General features: G+C 44.7%; 2 protein-coding genes across 2 annotated transcripts in view; both read left to right on the top strand.

The window, feature by feature from the left end:
• Positions 1–16,461, top strand: part of LOC118256438 (uncharacterized) — a 35,861-nt gene that overhangs the window by 6,832 nt on the left and 12,568 nt on the right. The window contains exons 4-8 of the mRNA XM_035563406.2: positions 190–386; positions 944–1,092; positions 1,518–1,695; positions 3,308–3,404; positions 4,224–4,305. Coding sequence (XP_035419299.1) covers positions 190–386; positions 944–1,092; positions 1,518–1,695; positions 3,308–3,404; positions 4,224–4,305 — 703 coding nt within the window. The remainder of the gene's footprint in view (positions 1–189; positions 387–943; positions 1,093–1,517; positions 1,696–3,307; positions 3,405–4,223; positions 4,306–16,461) is intronic.
• IL21R (interleukin 21 receptor) lies at positions 4,288–9,125 on the top strand. Its single transcript, XM_035563407.2, has 2 exons — positions 4,288–4,320; positions 7,282–9,125. Exons 1-2 carry the CDS (start codon positions 4,312–4,314, stop codon positions 8,188–8,190), a joined length of 918 nt encoding a protein of 305 aa, XP_035419300.1. The 5' UTR covers positions 4,288–4,311; the 3' UTR covers positions 8,191–9,125.

Below are 16,461 nucleotides of genomic sequence, written 5' to 3'. Positions count from 1 at the left end.
AGAAAGCTGATGAGCTGAGCAAATAGAAAGGGAAAAAAAAAAAGTCAATGTTCAAAGACCAAATTTTATTTGAACATGTTGCCTTTTTTTTTTCCTTATGAATTTCTCATTTTTTTCAGCAACAGATTAGTCCAACTACATCATGTAATAGATGTGGACTACTTCCTTTGTTTTGTTTTGCTGTTTCAGGGTTCCTGAGGACAATCCAGAAAACACTGTGGCTGCCTGCAATCTCCTGCAATTGTCCAGGAACACCAGCCACACACAGTATATGTGCACTGTGGACATGACTGAACTCCTGGCAGATGTCAAAGTCCAGGTGGATGTTACAGAGATAGCTGATAGGCGAAATGTGATTTCCAAAGGCTTTTATATGGTACAGAACAGTAAGTACAAAAATGGTGGCCTTGATATATATTTCCTGAGTCTATGTCCATCTGCCAGGACAGTCTGGGCACAGAATGAGCATGTCTGCCAAGGGTGGTGAACTGTGTTCAGTGTGCATTCCTATACACAGGACTCTGTGATTTTACTGCTGTCATTGTAAACTAAAGAACATTTTATGTTGGAGGCTAACCTTAGAGCTGGCCTAACTGTGCAAGTGACCATGACTACATGGAGACCTCCTATGTGATGAGTAGAACAAGGTGCTCTACTTCCCTCATCTCCCAGGGGTTATCAGCCCTTGTGATATTTCCTCCTGCTCCTTAGCTGATGAGGAAGTTCAGAAACAAGCAGCAGAGTCAGGAACAAGGAATGTTCAGAGCTGCTGAGGTGTGAGGCTCTGTGCACTGCTCAGGACTGCTCACTCTGAGAGGATGGCCCACCACCACTGGGGCAGTTATGGTCCCTGCTCGCTCTGCCTTTCTGATACCATGCTGGGCCATTTTTTGTGTCTTCAGTAATGTAGCGAAGATTAACACCATCCTGTCTTCACCCACAGTCAAACCACAGCCTCCTTTCAATCTGACTGCTGTGTTCGCAGAGGGTTATAATATTTCTTGGGAAACCATCTACCAGAACTCTTTCTACTTTTTGAATGAAGAGCTGGAATATCAGCTGCGTTATAAGAGAAGAACTGACACCTGGGAGGTAAGTGAAATGTCAGTTTACCATCAAGTAAGATGTGCCAGCAAAGAGGAGGCCAGCAGAAGCAGGACAGGAGCACTAGTGTGGAAGAAGGGTTCTAAGGGCTTTGAAAAGTTTCTCTTTGCTTGCCTGGACCAAAAACATACAAAACTTAAAATAAAATAAAATAAAAAAATATTTGAGAAGCAGAAGCTGTTTGAAAGGTATGAGATCCTGTGGGAAAGATTAGTAGGTCATTTGCTTCTTATTCTGTCCTTCATGGACGGATCCCCCAAGGCCACATGCTACTGACCAGCCAGAACACGGTGCCACAGAAATGATATGAAAGCAGAGGGGACTCCTTTGCAGGGCCCCACACTGTGCAGCAGTGAGAGTAGTATGGGAGTTGTCTCTCCAGCCTCAACTATTTGGTGTTTAATTGTTCACAGAGTCAGAAGACTAAATCTGTTCATGAAGATAAACGGACACTGGTGATCCTGCCACAGGAACTTCAGGGGAACACTGAGTATGAGTTCCAAGTGAGAGCCAGACCCCGAGAAGATACTGGCTACAGTGGATTTTGGAGTGAATGGAGTTCCCCGCTGACACTGAAAACCAACCCTACTGGTAGATACTAGCTTTCCCTGCCCTTCCACTTGGTCCAACGTCAGAGAATGCTTCTAGAAATCAAATCTAATTAATTAGAGCAAAAGCTAAATAGTCTAGTAAAGGCAGGCATGTTTGGCTTGATTTACGGGTACATGAACCGTAAGTTTGGGCAGGTATGTGCTGTCTGTATTGATCTTACTGGGCTGCAAAGCCCACTTTACAGCTGTTGTGGTTTAATCCAGCAGGTAGTTAGCTAAGCACCACCCAGCCATTCACTCATCCCTCACCCACCCCACCCTCAGTGGGATGGGGGAGAGAATCGGGGGGGGGGGGGGGGGGGGTAAAAGCTTGTGGGTTGAGATAAAGACAGTTTATTAGAACAGAAAAGAAAGAGAAATAATAAAGATAATAGTAATAATATGCACAAAGTAAGTGATGCACATTGCAATTGCTCACCACCCACTGACTGATGTCCAGGCTGTTCCTGAGCAGCAGTCCCTCTCCCCACACCGCAGACAGCCATCCCATATAAATGTTCAGCATGACGCCACATGGTATGGAATATCCCTTTGGTCAGTTTGGGTCAGCTGTCCTGGGTCTGTCCCCTCCCAGCTCCTGCTGCACACCCAGCCTGCCCGCTGGCGGGACAGTGTGAGAGGCTGAAAAGTTCTTGGCTTAGTGTAAGCACTGTTCTGCAACAATTAAAACATCAGCATGTTATCAACATTATTCTCATTCTAAATCCAAAACACAGTACCACACCAGCTACTAGAAGGAAAATTATACTAGCTGAAACCAGGACAACAGCATGGGAGGAGGGTTTGGCACAGCTGGCTGTAGGTTCGTTGCCAATGCAGGAGTGCAGCTTCTACATTCCTTCACAGTGTCAGACTTCCAGGGTCCTGCTTGCAGCTTTCAGAAATAGGAAAGATCTAGTGGAGGTACCTGCACTACTGGAGTTTCGTGTTGCCTTCAGCTGAGGGGAAAAAGAAGCCTGCTCTCAGGGCTAAGTTCCATATCTGGACTCCTACATTTGATGGTCATGCTAGGCATGGGTGTTTCATTCAGTAGCCATTACTCCCACTCTGCAGGGATCTGCCTTATGCACAGAGGTACACTGGTGTTTGCCATGGTGGAACAAGCTCTGAAACCAAAGACTTCGTTCAAACAGAGGGGAGGGCAGGATGACTGTGGTCAATGTCAGCAGTGTATGCTGTGCGTCCCCACTCAAGCTGATCTGCAGCTCTAACAGAAATACTAAATGGTGCTGTGGCAGCAGGGTGATCACTTCATGGATTACCTGTGGAGGTGTCCCTAAATCAAGAGAAGTCAGAAACACCAGGAGTCTTAGGAACTGTGAGCTGTTCTGCCCCAATCATGTTCATTGTCAGCTGCCCTCCGGCCTGGCTACACCAGACTGATGGACAGCTCCTTTTGTTGGTGCAGTCTTCTCTGAGCACCTTCGTTCATACCTGACTGCATGTACAGGGGGTTGGGCCACAGGCCTCAGCATCCCTAAGAGAAAATCTGGGGTAGAAATTCAGGGTCTTCTCTCACCATCTGCTCCTTTATTGACCAGGGTCTATTTAAATGCAAGGTGAGTCTAAATGAACCCTGTCTCATTCTCCAGCAGTGACACAGACAGCAGGCATGGGATGGATGCTGTTGTTTGTTGTTGTCCTGGTGATCACTGCCTCAATCACAGCTTTTCTGGCCAAACATCAGAGGTAAGAGCCCTTAGGGAAGCTGGAGTAAATTTCCCTATTCTATTCTGCCAAAGATGGGGCATTCACATGCAGCCTTTTTTGCACCTTGTACAGTCATGCACAGACACAGCTGCGGGCCTGTGAGGGCCAGCAAAGTAAGGTCTCCATCTGGTGTACTGCTAAGAGTGCCTTGCTTTCCTCTGGGGGCCTTGCTGCCATTCAGCAGGCTGGGTGGAACAGGACACTGGCGCATGGGGATTAAGTAGAGGCCACCCATCCATCCTGGGCTGTTTTCCTGGTCCTGCCCATACTCTGAAAATGCCCAGACAGGAGCAGCAGCCTGCCCTATTCCAAAGCTAATGCAATTCCCTCAACGCAGGCACGGGGTCTCTCCCCTTTTTGGATGGCCATGTGCCCTTGCAGAGGGACAGTGTGCACCCTGCCACAGAGATGGTGCTGTGCTGGTGCAGCACCAGGGCTGGCACAGCCCATGGCTGCAGAACAAGCACATAAAGCAGAGTTCTGCCCTGTGGGTGCAGACCACTAGCCAACCCAGCCTGAGGAAAATGGCACCTCGAGCACTTGGTACTTTTCCAGAGAGAGGAAAAAATGGAGTGTGAGTATTTTTGTGCACAGGTCATGGGGGCTGAGGCGTCAGAGGCCTTGCTCACAAGAAAGGCCATTAGATGGCTCCAACAGCACAAGACATCCTTGTGCTGCACAAGACATCCCTATCCACTGATTTTAGTGATTTCAGTTGCTTGAATTGGCTCTGGAGATGCCTTGTTTTGGCTCTGTAATGTGTGCTTAACCCCAAAGCCTTTCTCTTTTCTTTTCCAGCTTGTGGAAGAAGATGGCTTGCATCCCAGACCCAGCTCCTTTTTTCAAACCACTTTACCTGGTGCATAATGGAGATTTCAAGGTATAAATGGGCCGCGTAAGTGAGTGGAGCACATGACAAAGATAAACTAAAAGACCCAGTACTCTTTCCTGGGCAAGAGATTCTTGTTAGGGCAGTAAGAGGAGAAAGCTGTCTCAAAGGCATGCCACGTGGGTACAGATGAGGACCAGATTCCAACAGTGTAGGTTCTGTGCTGGGAAGACCTTTATGCCAGGCCTGTGCCGCTCATCCCCTGTAGGTACAGTCTTAGCAGGTGAGCTGAGCTCATATTTGAACTGTGAAGTCTGAGGTTGTGAAGGGAATGAAGAAAGGGACACCAGGACAGTAACTGGGATTCTTCCAATACTCCAATCCCATGCTGCCATGAAGGGCATGGAGTAGACTTCACTGTAGAGCCAGATCTCCCAGTCCAGTCTCTGCAGTAACACAGGCTCAACATTAAGCTTTGTAGCTCTCTCTGGAGAGTCACTTATGCAGACAACAGATATGTATATCATCCTGGAAAGGTGAGTAGAGCTCTGGGAGGCAAATAACTCTTGTGTGACAATACTGTATGTCCAGCTGCCTCCCTATTAAGGAATAATCTTTGTGAAGTGAGCAACTTTACCTAGCCCTCACAAATTCTCTTCTCATTTAATACCAGCCAAACTTGCTCATCTGACAAAGTGGCGTGCAAAGACCGCAGGGTTTGCTGGAGTTTTTGAGACACAAAAGTAAAAACATCGAGTATACATAGACGTTGTTTGTATTAAACTGAAGAGCAACCCACAATGCCATTATCAAACAGTAAAGATGCTGGCACGTAAGTGCAGACATCAGTGCCTCTTTCTGAGCAAGTTCCTGTTGTTCCTGCTGATCAGCAGCACTGATAAGAGACACTTCAGTGTCTGCTTTTTGTTTCTGCTTTTTCTTGGACACTGTGAGAGAGACACCAGCTGGGCCCTAATGATCTTCATGTACTTTCCCACTGTTGAATGGCTGATGTTTGCAGTTGGGTTAAATGGCAAGTTTTGCATGGGCACCATTCAAGCTGAAGCCTGCAGTGATTGTGTTTCTTTTTCCTGCCTTCCTTTTTTAGCCCAGCTTTTCATATCTGTTTCCAAAGGGTACTTGCATCTACCTCTGAGGCCGCTGGCACTGGTTGTTACCAGAGAAAGGAGCAACTACCAGGTGGACCCAGTGTAGGAATTCCTAATAGCCAAGGGATAGTGCTCATAGTGGAATTGAGGCCACCCTTTGACACCAATAGCCATGCTCCTGTCAGAGAATCCTGTTGCTTCACCATGCTCAGCAGGAATGATGCTACTGCTACTTTCTAATTAGGTCATTCAGTGCTGCTAGGAGGGAATGAACATCAGTTACAATATTGCTAAAGCTAAGTTGTTTCTGAGAAATTTAATAAATTTGCAGAATAAAGCAGCAGTCGCCCACACAGCCACAGCACAAGATGCAGAGGGTGTCAAGAGGATGTGGCAACCTCAATAATATGTGAACAGTCATCATTATCAGCTGGCAAAAAAACAACAACAATTGATCTAAGGCTTATTCAATTGCATCCTGCCTGCATTAAAGCAAGTGTTTAGGAAACTTCTGTGAATAATAATCAGCAAATGACAATAGGAAAGCTTTGCACAGAAGAGTCCTGGATTGCACAGGTAACAGTGAAAATGTTAGAGAAAAGTTAAGACAGAAAAAGAGAAGGGAAAGCAGATGAACACTGTTCACTCTTGTGTGTACATGAGTTCTTGCATTCACGTTGGGTGGGAATGTGCAAAGAATTGTCAAGAGAGCATAGTAAATATTCTGCTTGCTCAGTTCCGAAAGGGTGGGTTTCCTGCTGTTTCTTTAAATAGCCATTCGCACGTACAGCTTTAATAAGAAGCTCTTTTCAGTTTATGTTAAAAATAAATTAAAATAGACTTGGTGCTTCCTGCACATTGATTACTGTGGCAAAATCTATCTCTCATGCAGCACCACATGTCAGAAGCCTTCACAGCATTTGTGAAGCTCAGTGTTGTTACCTGTTTTATACACAGCAGAAAATGGCACTTAGAAGAGCCGTCACTCAGATCAGCCATCAGAAAAGCATCAGATAGGTCTTGACTTTCAGTGCTGTGCCCAGTCTCTGAACTACACAGCCTTGCTAATAGGACTTACTAGCATTCACTAGTGGCACACACCACAAGTTTATGGTGGTCTGAATGATTCAGTGACTTCTTTGAAAAGAACAGAATCATACTCTGTTCTTAGCTCAAAGAAACCTAGAGGTGCCTTTACTCTCAGATGAAACTGAATGCAAGAGGCTCATGATCTAAATATAACACATGGAACAAAGCAGAATGTAATGCTAATGGTGATACAGAAGGGCAAGATTCAATGTGTGACGTTCCCCTGTCATTCAAATAAGTGTTATCTGCACCAGGCAGTGGCTACAGCTCTTTGAGGTCCACAGCCCCTGCCTACCCCTGCTTTCTTCGTGTCATTGTGAGAGAAAAGACTAGCCTGGGGCATGGTCACACAAAAAAGATCTGGTGAAGCTTTGCCCTGACCCTTTTCCCAGGGTACTGCAAAGTGACAGAGCAGGGCTATGTGTGTTGACTGCAGATACAGCATGTAGAGGAAGAAACTAACTTTGCTTTCAGAGAGAGGCAGTTTCCTTGAGAAGAGATCCAGGGAGAACTGGTCGCTTGGGAGGGGTACATCTGGCTGATGAGCCAGGAATGCTGCTATAGGCAGTGGCATTCTTTGCAACATGGAGAAAACTGCAAAGCCATGCCAATTTCTCAGAGCTAATTATTTTCAATTATTTGAGCCAGTTCTCCTGCAGCTGCCTTTGCCTGGTAATAACAGCATCTCACGCCCTGCCATTTTGGAGGAGTCAGTGATTTTAGAGCTTGACTTTGCCTCTAAAAGCACAAGGTCTTTGGTAATTTCTGTGAAAACTCACAGCTGATGCTACTAACCTCTCTCCCTCTCTCTGTATCTGTTTTTATGCAGAAGTGGGTTGGTACATCCCATACGAAAATGACCCTTGATTTCTTTGAATGGGGAATAGTCCTTCCGGAAGTCCTAGAAGTTTACAGCATGTGTCCTTCCAACAGTACTTCACAAGAGGAGATGAGTGAGCTAAAAAGAGATCTGCCTTCTAAGCCTTATGTGTCCTGCCTGACTACCCCATGTCAGGATAGCCAGTCCCTGCTGTCTAGCGTGAACAGTAGCAGTGGGACTCAGGACCGGTCATATGGACATTTGTCTATTGACACTGTGACTGTAGCTGACGAATTTACACCTTGTAACTGCCAATGCAACTGTAACCGTATGTACAGGGGACATGAGCGTACCAGTGATGAAGACAGTGCTGGAGAAAATGGTTACCCCAAGGTTAACATTGATGACGAAGACACAAAACTATCCAGTGACTTCCATCTGTCTGACTTGAGCACACAGGACAAAATACTTGCCTCAGGCTCTGTGTCCACAGACCACCTGAGGACAAGTGCCCCAGCCCACCAGAAAGTTGAAAGGGCTTTGGAAACAGGGATGGGAAGCATCCTAGAAGCCCTTTGCTTGCATCCTAATCAGTGGGATTTGGAAAATCCAGCTTCTCTACCTTCTCCTGATGGTGAAAGTGTTTCCTACAGTGAAGGCTCCTATGACTTTTTACCTCATAGTGCAAGGCCTGGTGACAGTTATCCTATGATCTGCCTAGATTTGGACACTATTGACAGTGGCTTTGCAGACTCGGACTGTGGGAGTCCAGTTGACTGTGAATTTGAGCAAAACAGTCAGACCAACAGTGGGTCCATTCCTCTTGAGCAGGAGGGAGAGGACTTTCCACGGAGCTATGTCAAGCAATGGGTCTCTCATCGCTCTGACAGCCCTGTCAATGGGACACAGACTAACTAAGGACTTGATGTTCCTTTGCAGATTGTAGGGCCTTTTCTATACAGTGCCAGAAGCAAAATGTCAGCAAAATTCAGAAGAAAAAAACAAAGTTTACTTGGTGTAAGCTCTACTGCATACAAATGAAAACTATTAGGCCCATAGAAATGTAATGCCTATTTCTGTTGCCACTTATCTTGTTAATGCTGCATCAAAAGTAACATAATTAATTTCTTATAAGCTTATAAATAGTACAAAACTTTAAAGTAATTTTCCCTGGCACGACTTGAGTTTAGATGTACGTGAATCTTAGAAGCATAACCTATGGCAAGCATGTTTGTTATATTGACACTTCTTTACCCTTTCTTAACAACACAGGTGTTGTTACTTTTCCTAACACAATCCCCTTTAAACTCAGCTGTAATAGTTCATATTAATTATGAATTCTACCCATCCCTGTTCATGAGGTATAATCAAAACCAATTCTCATCATCAGAGAATGACGTGTCCAAGAGACCAATCATAACTCTGGTTTTAGAGGGACTTTGGCTTTGCAGGTAGAATCTATAAATGAAGAGTCTTCAAAACATAATTCCAGATAAATTCTTTCTACAAAGGCTTCCTACTGAATCAGCATCTCTCCCAGCATTTTCCAAGCACACTAACTATAACACTGAACTATTAACTGTAATTAACTATAACAGCTGTTAGAGCTATGCAATAATTTCAGGAATGTTGTCCCACCTGGATATGCCTGCAACTCCATCTTCTGCCTTGGACCTGGTCTGCTGCAGTTAACAGGTCAGTAGCACAAAGCTTAATCAATTTCTGCTGGATCATAAAGCCAACCATGAAACTGCTAGTTGCACTGCAACTGATTATTTCCCTCTTATGTCTCTGTATGTCTGTTTAGGATAACTGTCTTAAAAAGTTAATTCAATACTGATATTGAATGTGAACACATACATCTTATGCAGGTATAGTGCTACTAACCCAAGTACTGCTCGGCTGCAGAAGATCTCACACTGAGAGAGCCTGTGTGATTAACAATGTATGTTTCCAGTGCAGTAACAATCTGTTCTTGCTGTGATACCAATAAATTCTATTCTCTCTCCCCAAGCTTTTACTGAAGACTTTTGGCAACCCCACAGCTCCCTGTGGTGGTTTCTTGTGGTGGGCAGCTGAACTCCACCACAGCACTCTCTTGCTCCCCCTCCTCAAAGGAGGAGGGAAGGAAAATACTATGAAAAATGGCTCAAGGGTTGAGATAAGGAAAGGGAGACTGCACACCAACTACCATCACAGGCAAAACAGACTCAGCGTAGGAAGATTTAATATAATTTGGGGATTGGACTAGATGATCTTTCAAGGTCCCTTCCAATCCCTAACATTCTGTGTGATTCTGTGTAATTTATTTCCTATTACTAACAGACTAGAGTGGTGAAAAACTAAAAGCAAACAAAAACTACCCCTACCACCGCCCCCAGTCCATCCTCTTTTGCCTCCTCCCCCTGAGTGGCACAGGAGAACGGGGGTCGCAATCAGTCTGTAACACTGTGTCATCCGCCACTCCTTCATGGTTACACTCTTCCCGTGCTCCAACATGGGTTCCCTCCCACGGGATGCTGTCTTTCCTGAACTGATTCTATGTGAGCTTCCCACAGGCAGCAGCTCTTCAAGAACTGCTCCAGTATGGGTCCATACCATGGGGTCCATCCGTCGGGGCAAACTGCTCCAACATGGGTCCTCCACAGGTGTCAGCTCCTGCCAGACCTCCTGATCCTGCATGGGCTTCTCTCCATGGGCTGCAGTGTGGAAATCTGCAGGGGGACAGCCTGCTCCAACATGGGCCTTGACACAGGGAAACTTACGCTCTGGAACCTGGAGCACCTCCTCCCCTCCTTCTTCGCTGTTGTCGGTGTCTGTGGGATTGTTTCTCGCTGCTCTCTCCCAGCTGCTGTGGCACAGCCATGCCACTGTGTTTTTTTTTTCTTTTTTTCTTTTTTTTTTTTTTTTTCCTTTCCTTTCTTAACTACACTCTCCTAGAGGTGCAACCACCATTGGTCATTGGCTTACCTTAATCCAGCAGTGGGTCCCTTTTGGAGCCAGCTGGAACTGCTTCTTCTCTAACTTGGGGCAGCTTTTGGACTCCTCACAGAAGCCACCCTTACTGGCCTCCTGCGATCAAAACCTTGCCACATAAGCCCAACACACTGTCTTAACAAGAGGGAGCACTGTAATGAAAGGAAGCTGTTTCTTTCACAATTGAGTGCTAAGAGAGTTTTTCTATGCATCCTCCATTTGATTGTTTATGACAGCCATTGTGCCACCCATGCTGCCTTTTGAACCTACAGGGATTAGCTTTGCCCATGTTGTTTTTACTTCCTCAATGTACCTTTTAGCTCTGGGCTTCCTGGGCACAGACCCAAGATATCAGTGGGTTTGGTTTCTTCCCTCCTTTTTTTCAGTTTTTTTTTATTTTTGCTGTCTTCTGCCACAGGAGGCATTATCTTTGCACGCTTATGCATTCTCGCTGCTGTGCTGCAAGTACCCTGCATGCCCTCCACGAGGCAGCAGAGGAGCGGGTGAACTCCACTTCCTTGTTGAGCTGTCTGCCCGGCAGTGTCCTGTGAAGTCTGCATGCATCGTCTATGCAAAGACATACTGAGCAGAAGCATCGCTACTGGTCTGTAACGAGTATTCTGCAGCTGCATCAACAACAGGTAGTTGCACTTCAGAAACAACGTGGTGGTAACTGGCCCAGGATGTTTAGTGGAGGGGAAACTTGCCTATCTTTCTGGGCCCTTTTACACCTCAGTTCTGCACACCCCATGCCTTTGATAGAATCATTGGCCCCAGAATTGCCAAAGTATCTGTTTCTGTCATTGCTACATAGTCCATAGCTGCACATCTGGTAGAAGTCACTGTTTTGCAGCTATGTTAGACTGGAAGTTGCCTCTGGTCGTCCTAGGAGGCAGACTTCATAGGCAGAGAGGAACTTCCATGATATGTGGCACAAGGATGTGAAAATAAGGGAGACAGTTCCCTTGGAGGCAGGATGTAACAGTTAAGCTTTTGGCCATAGATTTGTTGACACTGTGGATGTAGACATTTTTGAAGTGGTGGTGGTGTGTTTTCTTTTTTTTTTTCTTTTGTTTTTTTGTGTGTTTGTTTGTTTTCTTTTTGCCATGGCTCCTAGCAGCAAACTTTGCAAATGTCCTGACCTAACAAATGTCCCTGACCTAACAATATCTAATTTGGAAAAAATACGTTCCCTGTGGAATGCTAGGGCCATTGGTCACGTTGCAAAGCCCATGACTTGTTGTTTTTTGGGAGGCTTCCCCTGCTCTCGAACAAGCTGTCTGTAAAATGTTTCACTCCACCCTTCCGTGACCTCAGTAACCCGCAGTGGCAGATTCCTGAACAGCAGTGTAAAGCACAGGAAAGAGTTATGATAATAGTGTGGTAAAGGCATTTGATGTTTCAAAGTTTAGCCAAGCAGGCCTCCCTAAAAGAACAGAGATTACAATAGGCTGCATAAGCTTTCCATTCCAGGGGAATCTGCTTAGTGACTACTGCCATGCTCAGGTAATCAAGTAATCTAAGTTTAGCATACCTTGCAGAGGCGAGTGCAACCATGCACTAAGCAGTGTGATGAGATTGTAAAAGGTGACAGCAGCATCACCCATGTAGACAAAGTATTTATATTAATAAATATGGTCTGCTGTGCTCTGCATGGTATTCACAATGGTCAGGGACATGAAAGTGTCCATGTTTATATGAGTCTAACTAAGACTATCTCAGGCTCAAAAATGTACATTGTTGTACAGGCCAAGAAATGCAGCACAGACATACCAACTACTGCATGTCCCATTAGCTTCCACTGGAATATGATGCTTGTCCTGTTTACTACTTCTGCCTCTATGGTGATCCAGGATCAGAGGAGATAGCAAAATATGCATGCATTTGACACTGGGCCAGCAGCAGAAAAACAGTGGCAATCCTATCCAAATGGAGCACTTGGGGTGGGAGGGAAAAACTGCAGGTTAAATACAATGTAAAACAGATTAACTGGGGAGAAACAATGCTCACTGGTGAGAAACACTGAAGTTAGTCATGGGAGAGCCAGTAAATGAGTGCTTGAAAACATGAAAGAAGGGTCTGAGTGGCCTTTAGAGAACAGGAATTCAGTTAATGGTCTTTGGGCTGAGTATCACTTGAGGTAGGGGTAAAAAGCAACCTACAAGTAGCTGTGGTATTGTCAGAAATACTACTGTCTTTCGGAACAGTGATGTGAAAGGAAACTAGGAAGATAAGTTTATGCCTTGCTGTTTGAACCAAACTTCTGCTGAATGTTGGTACTGACTTTTCTGTCTGCTGTGGAGGCAATGGGTCAAAGCTGTGGGTATCAGATGGCTGTAGCATCCTTCTGGTGATATACAGCAGTAGGCAGGGAAGATGCAAGGATACAATTTGTCTCTAAGCGATTACATGTTTTCTGTTGTAGCAGGCGATCTACAGGTGTCTGGACAGTTCTGGTGCAGCAGGTGTTACTTGCTCTGAAGACTGCTTGCATTTTAAGGCTTTTCTGTTTCTGCTCCCATTCGTGATTGATGCAACAATAAAAAATCTAAAATATGTTCATATGGGTACTCTTCGGGCTTCGTGTGAGTTGGCAGGAGTCTTACTATGTGAAGAAGGCCTGAAAGCAGTTACTTGGAGAACCAACATTGCTCTACCTGCAGTAGAAACATCTATCTCTGGTTCTACATTGCCTCTGTCCCTCTCTCTTAGCCCGTAAAGCTAATGCTGAGAGACTGTTATTCAGTCAGTCCTTTGCTTGCATCTCTCTTTCCCTTCTCTGGAACCAGACCCACTTACGTGACTGACTTGGTGGATCCTAGCTCTAACACTACCACTGCAGCATTTCACCTGAATATGGAAAGATCTGTTCCCTATGCACTGTAGGATATGGACAGGGAAGCACTGCAGTGCTTGTTTGCCTCTGATGTTTCCCAAGTTGCCCCTTTAAGAACATTGCAGGAAAAGGCTGTGGAGGAAGAAGAAGGTAGCTCAGGGATGCCTCAGGTGTTTGATTGTTTGCAAAGTTGGGCATCACTATCTGCACAGTTGGGCAGAGGCCTTGGATGGAAGCAGTCTCACTTCACATTCAGACAGGACTAGCAAATGGCTTTAGGTCACTTACACACAGCTCTTTTGATGACTTTTTTTTTTTTTTTAATTAAGTGTTCCAAGAAGGTACTTTCATATTCAGCAAATTATTCGGCCTTCTAAATGTTAACCCCTTAACAGAAATTCCTCAGTTTCTGCATCACTAATGAGTAATTGCAGATGCAGCTACTTTAACTCAATCTGATAATCTGAGCAGTTTTTCATTGGTTCTTGAGATTATCTTTAAAATCGGGCACAGTAAGCTCTGCTTTATTATGCCACTGCTGCTACTGCCTGATCATCAAACCACACAGCCTAAACTATCAAGGGACAGAAACAGTGTGAAAAGTGAAGTTTCCTTTGAGCTGGTAAGATGGTTTAACATATTTCTGTGCTATGCATGCCAATAAATAATGATAGGGTACGTCTACTAAGCTAAAAATAAGATATGAAAAATAATTTGTTAGCCTAAATGAGGAACTGTATATTATTTCTGCTACTAGGATCCTAGAACAATCAAACCACCAGAAGGGTCTTTGCACTTTTGTTCTGCTAGATTGCTGAGCACAATACCACACCCTATCACATTGATTCTGGTTTGGAATGTGTGAGAAAGAGGCAATTTGAGCAAATTATCTTTCACACTCTTCTCTGCATGAAAAAGATGAATGTAAACAAATCCAGACAAAATATCCCTCAGTGTTTGGGACTATGTATGAACTATGGATGGGGAAATCCTATTACTTCCTTATTCCCTAGCAGTTCACATGTTTACAGGCTGATCATATGAGTGCACAATGTGCACTTGACATGTTTCTGTCAGATGTGCTCAGAGACCTAGGTATTTAGCAGGTAGATAATGTACCATTATTTTTTCTTAAAGAAATTTAAAAAAAAAAAAAAGAGAGAGAGAAAAGAAAAGAAAAGTACTTGTATCTCAAAGTATTTGCTTGTAGGAAAGGGTGACCAAAGGAGCGCTAAAGATGATCAGTTATATTTCTTAATAGTAGAATGGATTGCTCTGGAGAATGTGCACTTGGGACTAGCCTTCATGAGTGGAGAAATGTGCATGTTGGTACAGGCACACTATTGCCTGTCAGTGTTTAGCTTCCTAGGTATAATTTAGCGTCCTACCTTTCTTTAGTGCCTGCTGCTGCTGCCTCTCAAAAAGACTGAAGCAAAGGAAGGGGTTCTGGCCAAGGGAGAGTAGGTCATTTGTGGTTAATTGCTAACATGTAAGGAACGGAAGTAGAGTATTAAATGGGCCAGGTCTGCTGTGCCTGCTCCCACTGCATGCCACTCGTATCTTAGTGTGAGAGGGAGAGCAGAGCACATTTCTGGAATAGCACAGAGCAGCTGCAAAATCAGAGCCTCAAGCCTCTAACTTCCTCTAAGCTTTGGGTGAGCACAGCAGACCATATGAGTTGCAACAGAAAAAAATGCGCTGACAAAACAGTATACTCCATATAATGACGGCAGAGGTGGGCAAGGACCTTGGAGTCCTGCATGTCTGTTGTGCCTCTTTCAACTAGAGGAGCATGATTCTTTTGTTTGCAGAGCTAGCATATGATATCACTACATGTATCAAATGAAATTCAAGCATGTTTAAGATTCTTATGCACACAGTTCCACATGAAACCCTTGCTTATGTTCTTGTATGACACTTCAGTTTCATATTTTATTTGGCCTTCGTAGAACTGATCTTGTCTTACCTGTATCCATCCAAAGGTAAGTGACGCAAGGATCCTTTTTTGTACCTCTCCCTTTGACCCTATTACATTTCTCTACACAATTCTTCTGTCTTCCTTTTTCTGTCATGCCAAATATAAGCTTCTTGTCCCCACCTTCAAGTCACTGACCACCTCCCCTTTTGCTTGTCATCTGTCACTTCCATACCAAGAAGTCAACTCTATGATACTAGCTTCCAGCTCCAACTAGATCATCAAACAAATCCCACATTAATTTCTACCATGCTGTCGCTTACACTCTGAAGGTGCTGCTTACAGCTCTCTCTTGAGCTACCTCAGCCTCATTTTTCAAGTCTCTCCTTAAAGCTCTGCTTTGCTGAGTTTCTATAAACCAGATAATGTCTAGGCTGACCATACGCTGAGACTGTAGGGACCACCATCTTGTATTACTTCCCCTCTCTATAGTATCTATCAATTCATTTATTTTATCCTATACATTCCTAAAAGCAAAGGCCATCTTTTTATTTTGTGTTGTACTGGACCTCAGATGTGGGGGGTGAGACAAAACCTTCAATACGGATTTCTGGTAATACAGCAGAAGAACATAGCAATAACAGTCGACCATCTGTTCATCTGTTGATTTGGGAAATCTATGTTCATTGTAAAAATTCTGGTTGAAATGACTTTTGGGAAATGGAAGAAGCTGATAGAACTACAGGAAGGGGTGAAAAAGGCGTGGCTACAAAGTCTAATTTTCTTGACCAGATAATAGGCAGAACTCTGTCCTGGAAGCATATGGAAAGGATGGAAATACTGTTGAAACCAGCTGAGACCATCTAGGAACTTGAGGTTACCAGTCATCTGCTGGTGCTGAACCAACACCTGGAATTGTGGCAGCACACCTGGTGTGTCCTTTCAAGACTTTCCCTCGGACATTTATTTGGTCTTTTTCTTCTATGCAGATTGAAGGTGGTTCTTCTGCTTTCCTCTGGCACCCCCACACCTCCACCACCCCAAGTTTTCACTGGGCTTTTCTGCCTTCACCCACAACTTGGGCTGTGTTGCAGGAACTGGGAGTTGGAACAAAAAAAAAGCATCAAGCAACCTGCCTGGGAAATTGATGTGCATTCCAGTCCCCCAGCTGCTGTAATGCTGGCCTTGGTACTAGGATATGGGGCAGACAGCCCATGCCAACAAGATGTTGCCTAGCAATCTGATATCTTTCTATGATGAGATGACTAGCTGGGTAGATGAGGGGAGAGTGGTGGAAGTGGTCTACCTTGACTTCAGCAAGGCTTTTGACACTGTCTCCCATAACATCCTCATAGACAAGCTCAGGAAGTGCGGCCTAGATGAGTGAACAGTGAGGTGGATTGATCATTGGCTGGATGGCAGAGCTCAGAGGGTCGTGCTCAGTGGTGCAGTCTAGGTGGAG

This window comes from Cygnus atratus, chromosome 15 (genome assembly GCF_013377495.2).
Source record: "Cygnus atratus isolate AKBS03 ecotype Queensland, Australia chromosome 15, CAtr_DNAZoo_HiC_assembly, whole genome shotgun sequence".
Classification (NCBI taxonomy): Eukaryota; Metazoa; Chordata; class Aves; order Anseriformes; family Anatidae; genus Cygnus; species Cygnus atratus.
Note: the sequence above shows the minus strand (reverse complement) of the source record. Positions and strands in the feature narration are given on the sequence as shown.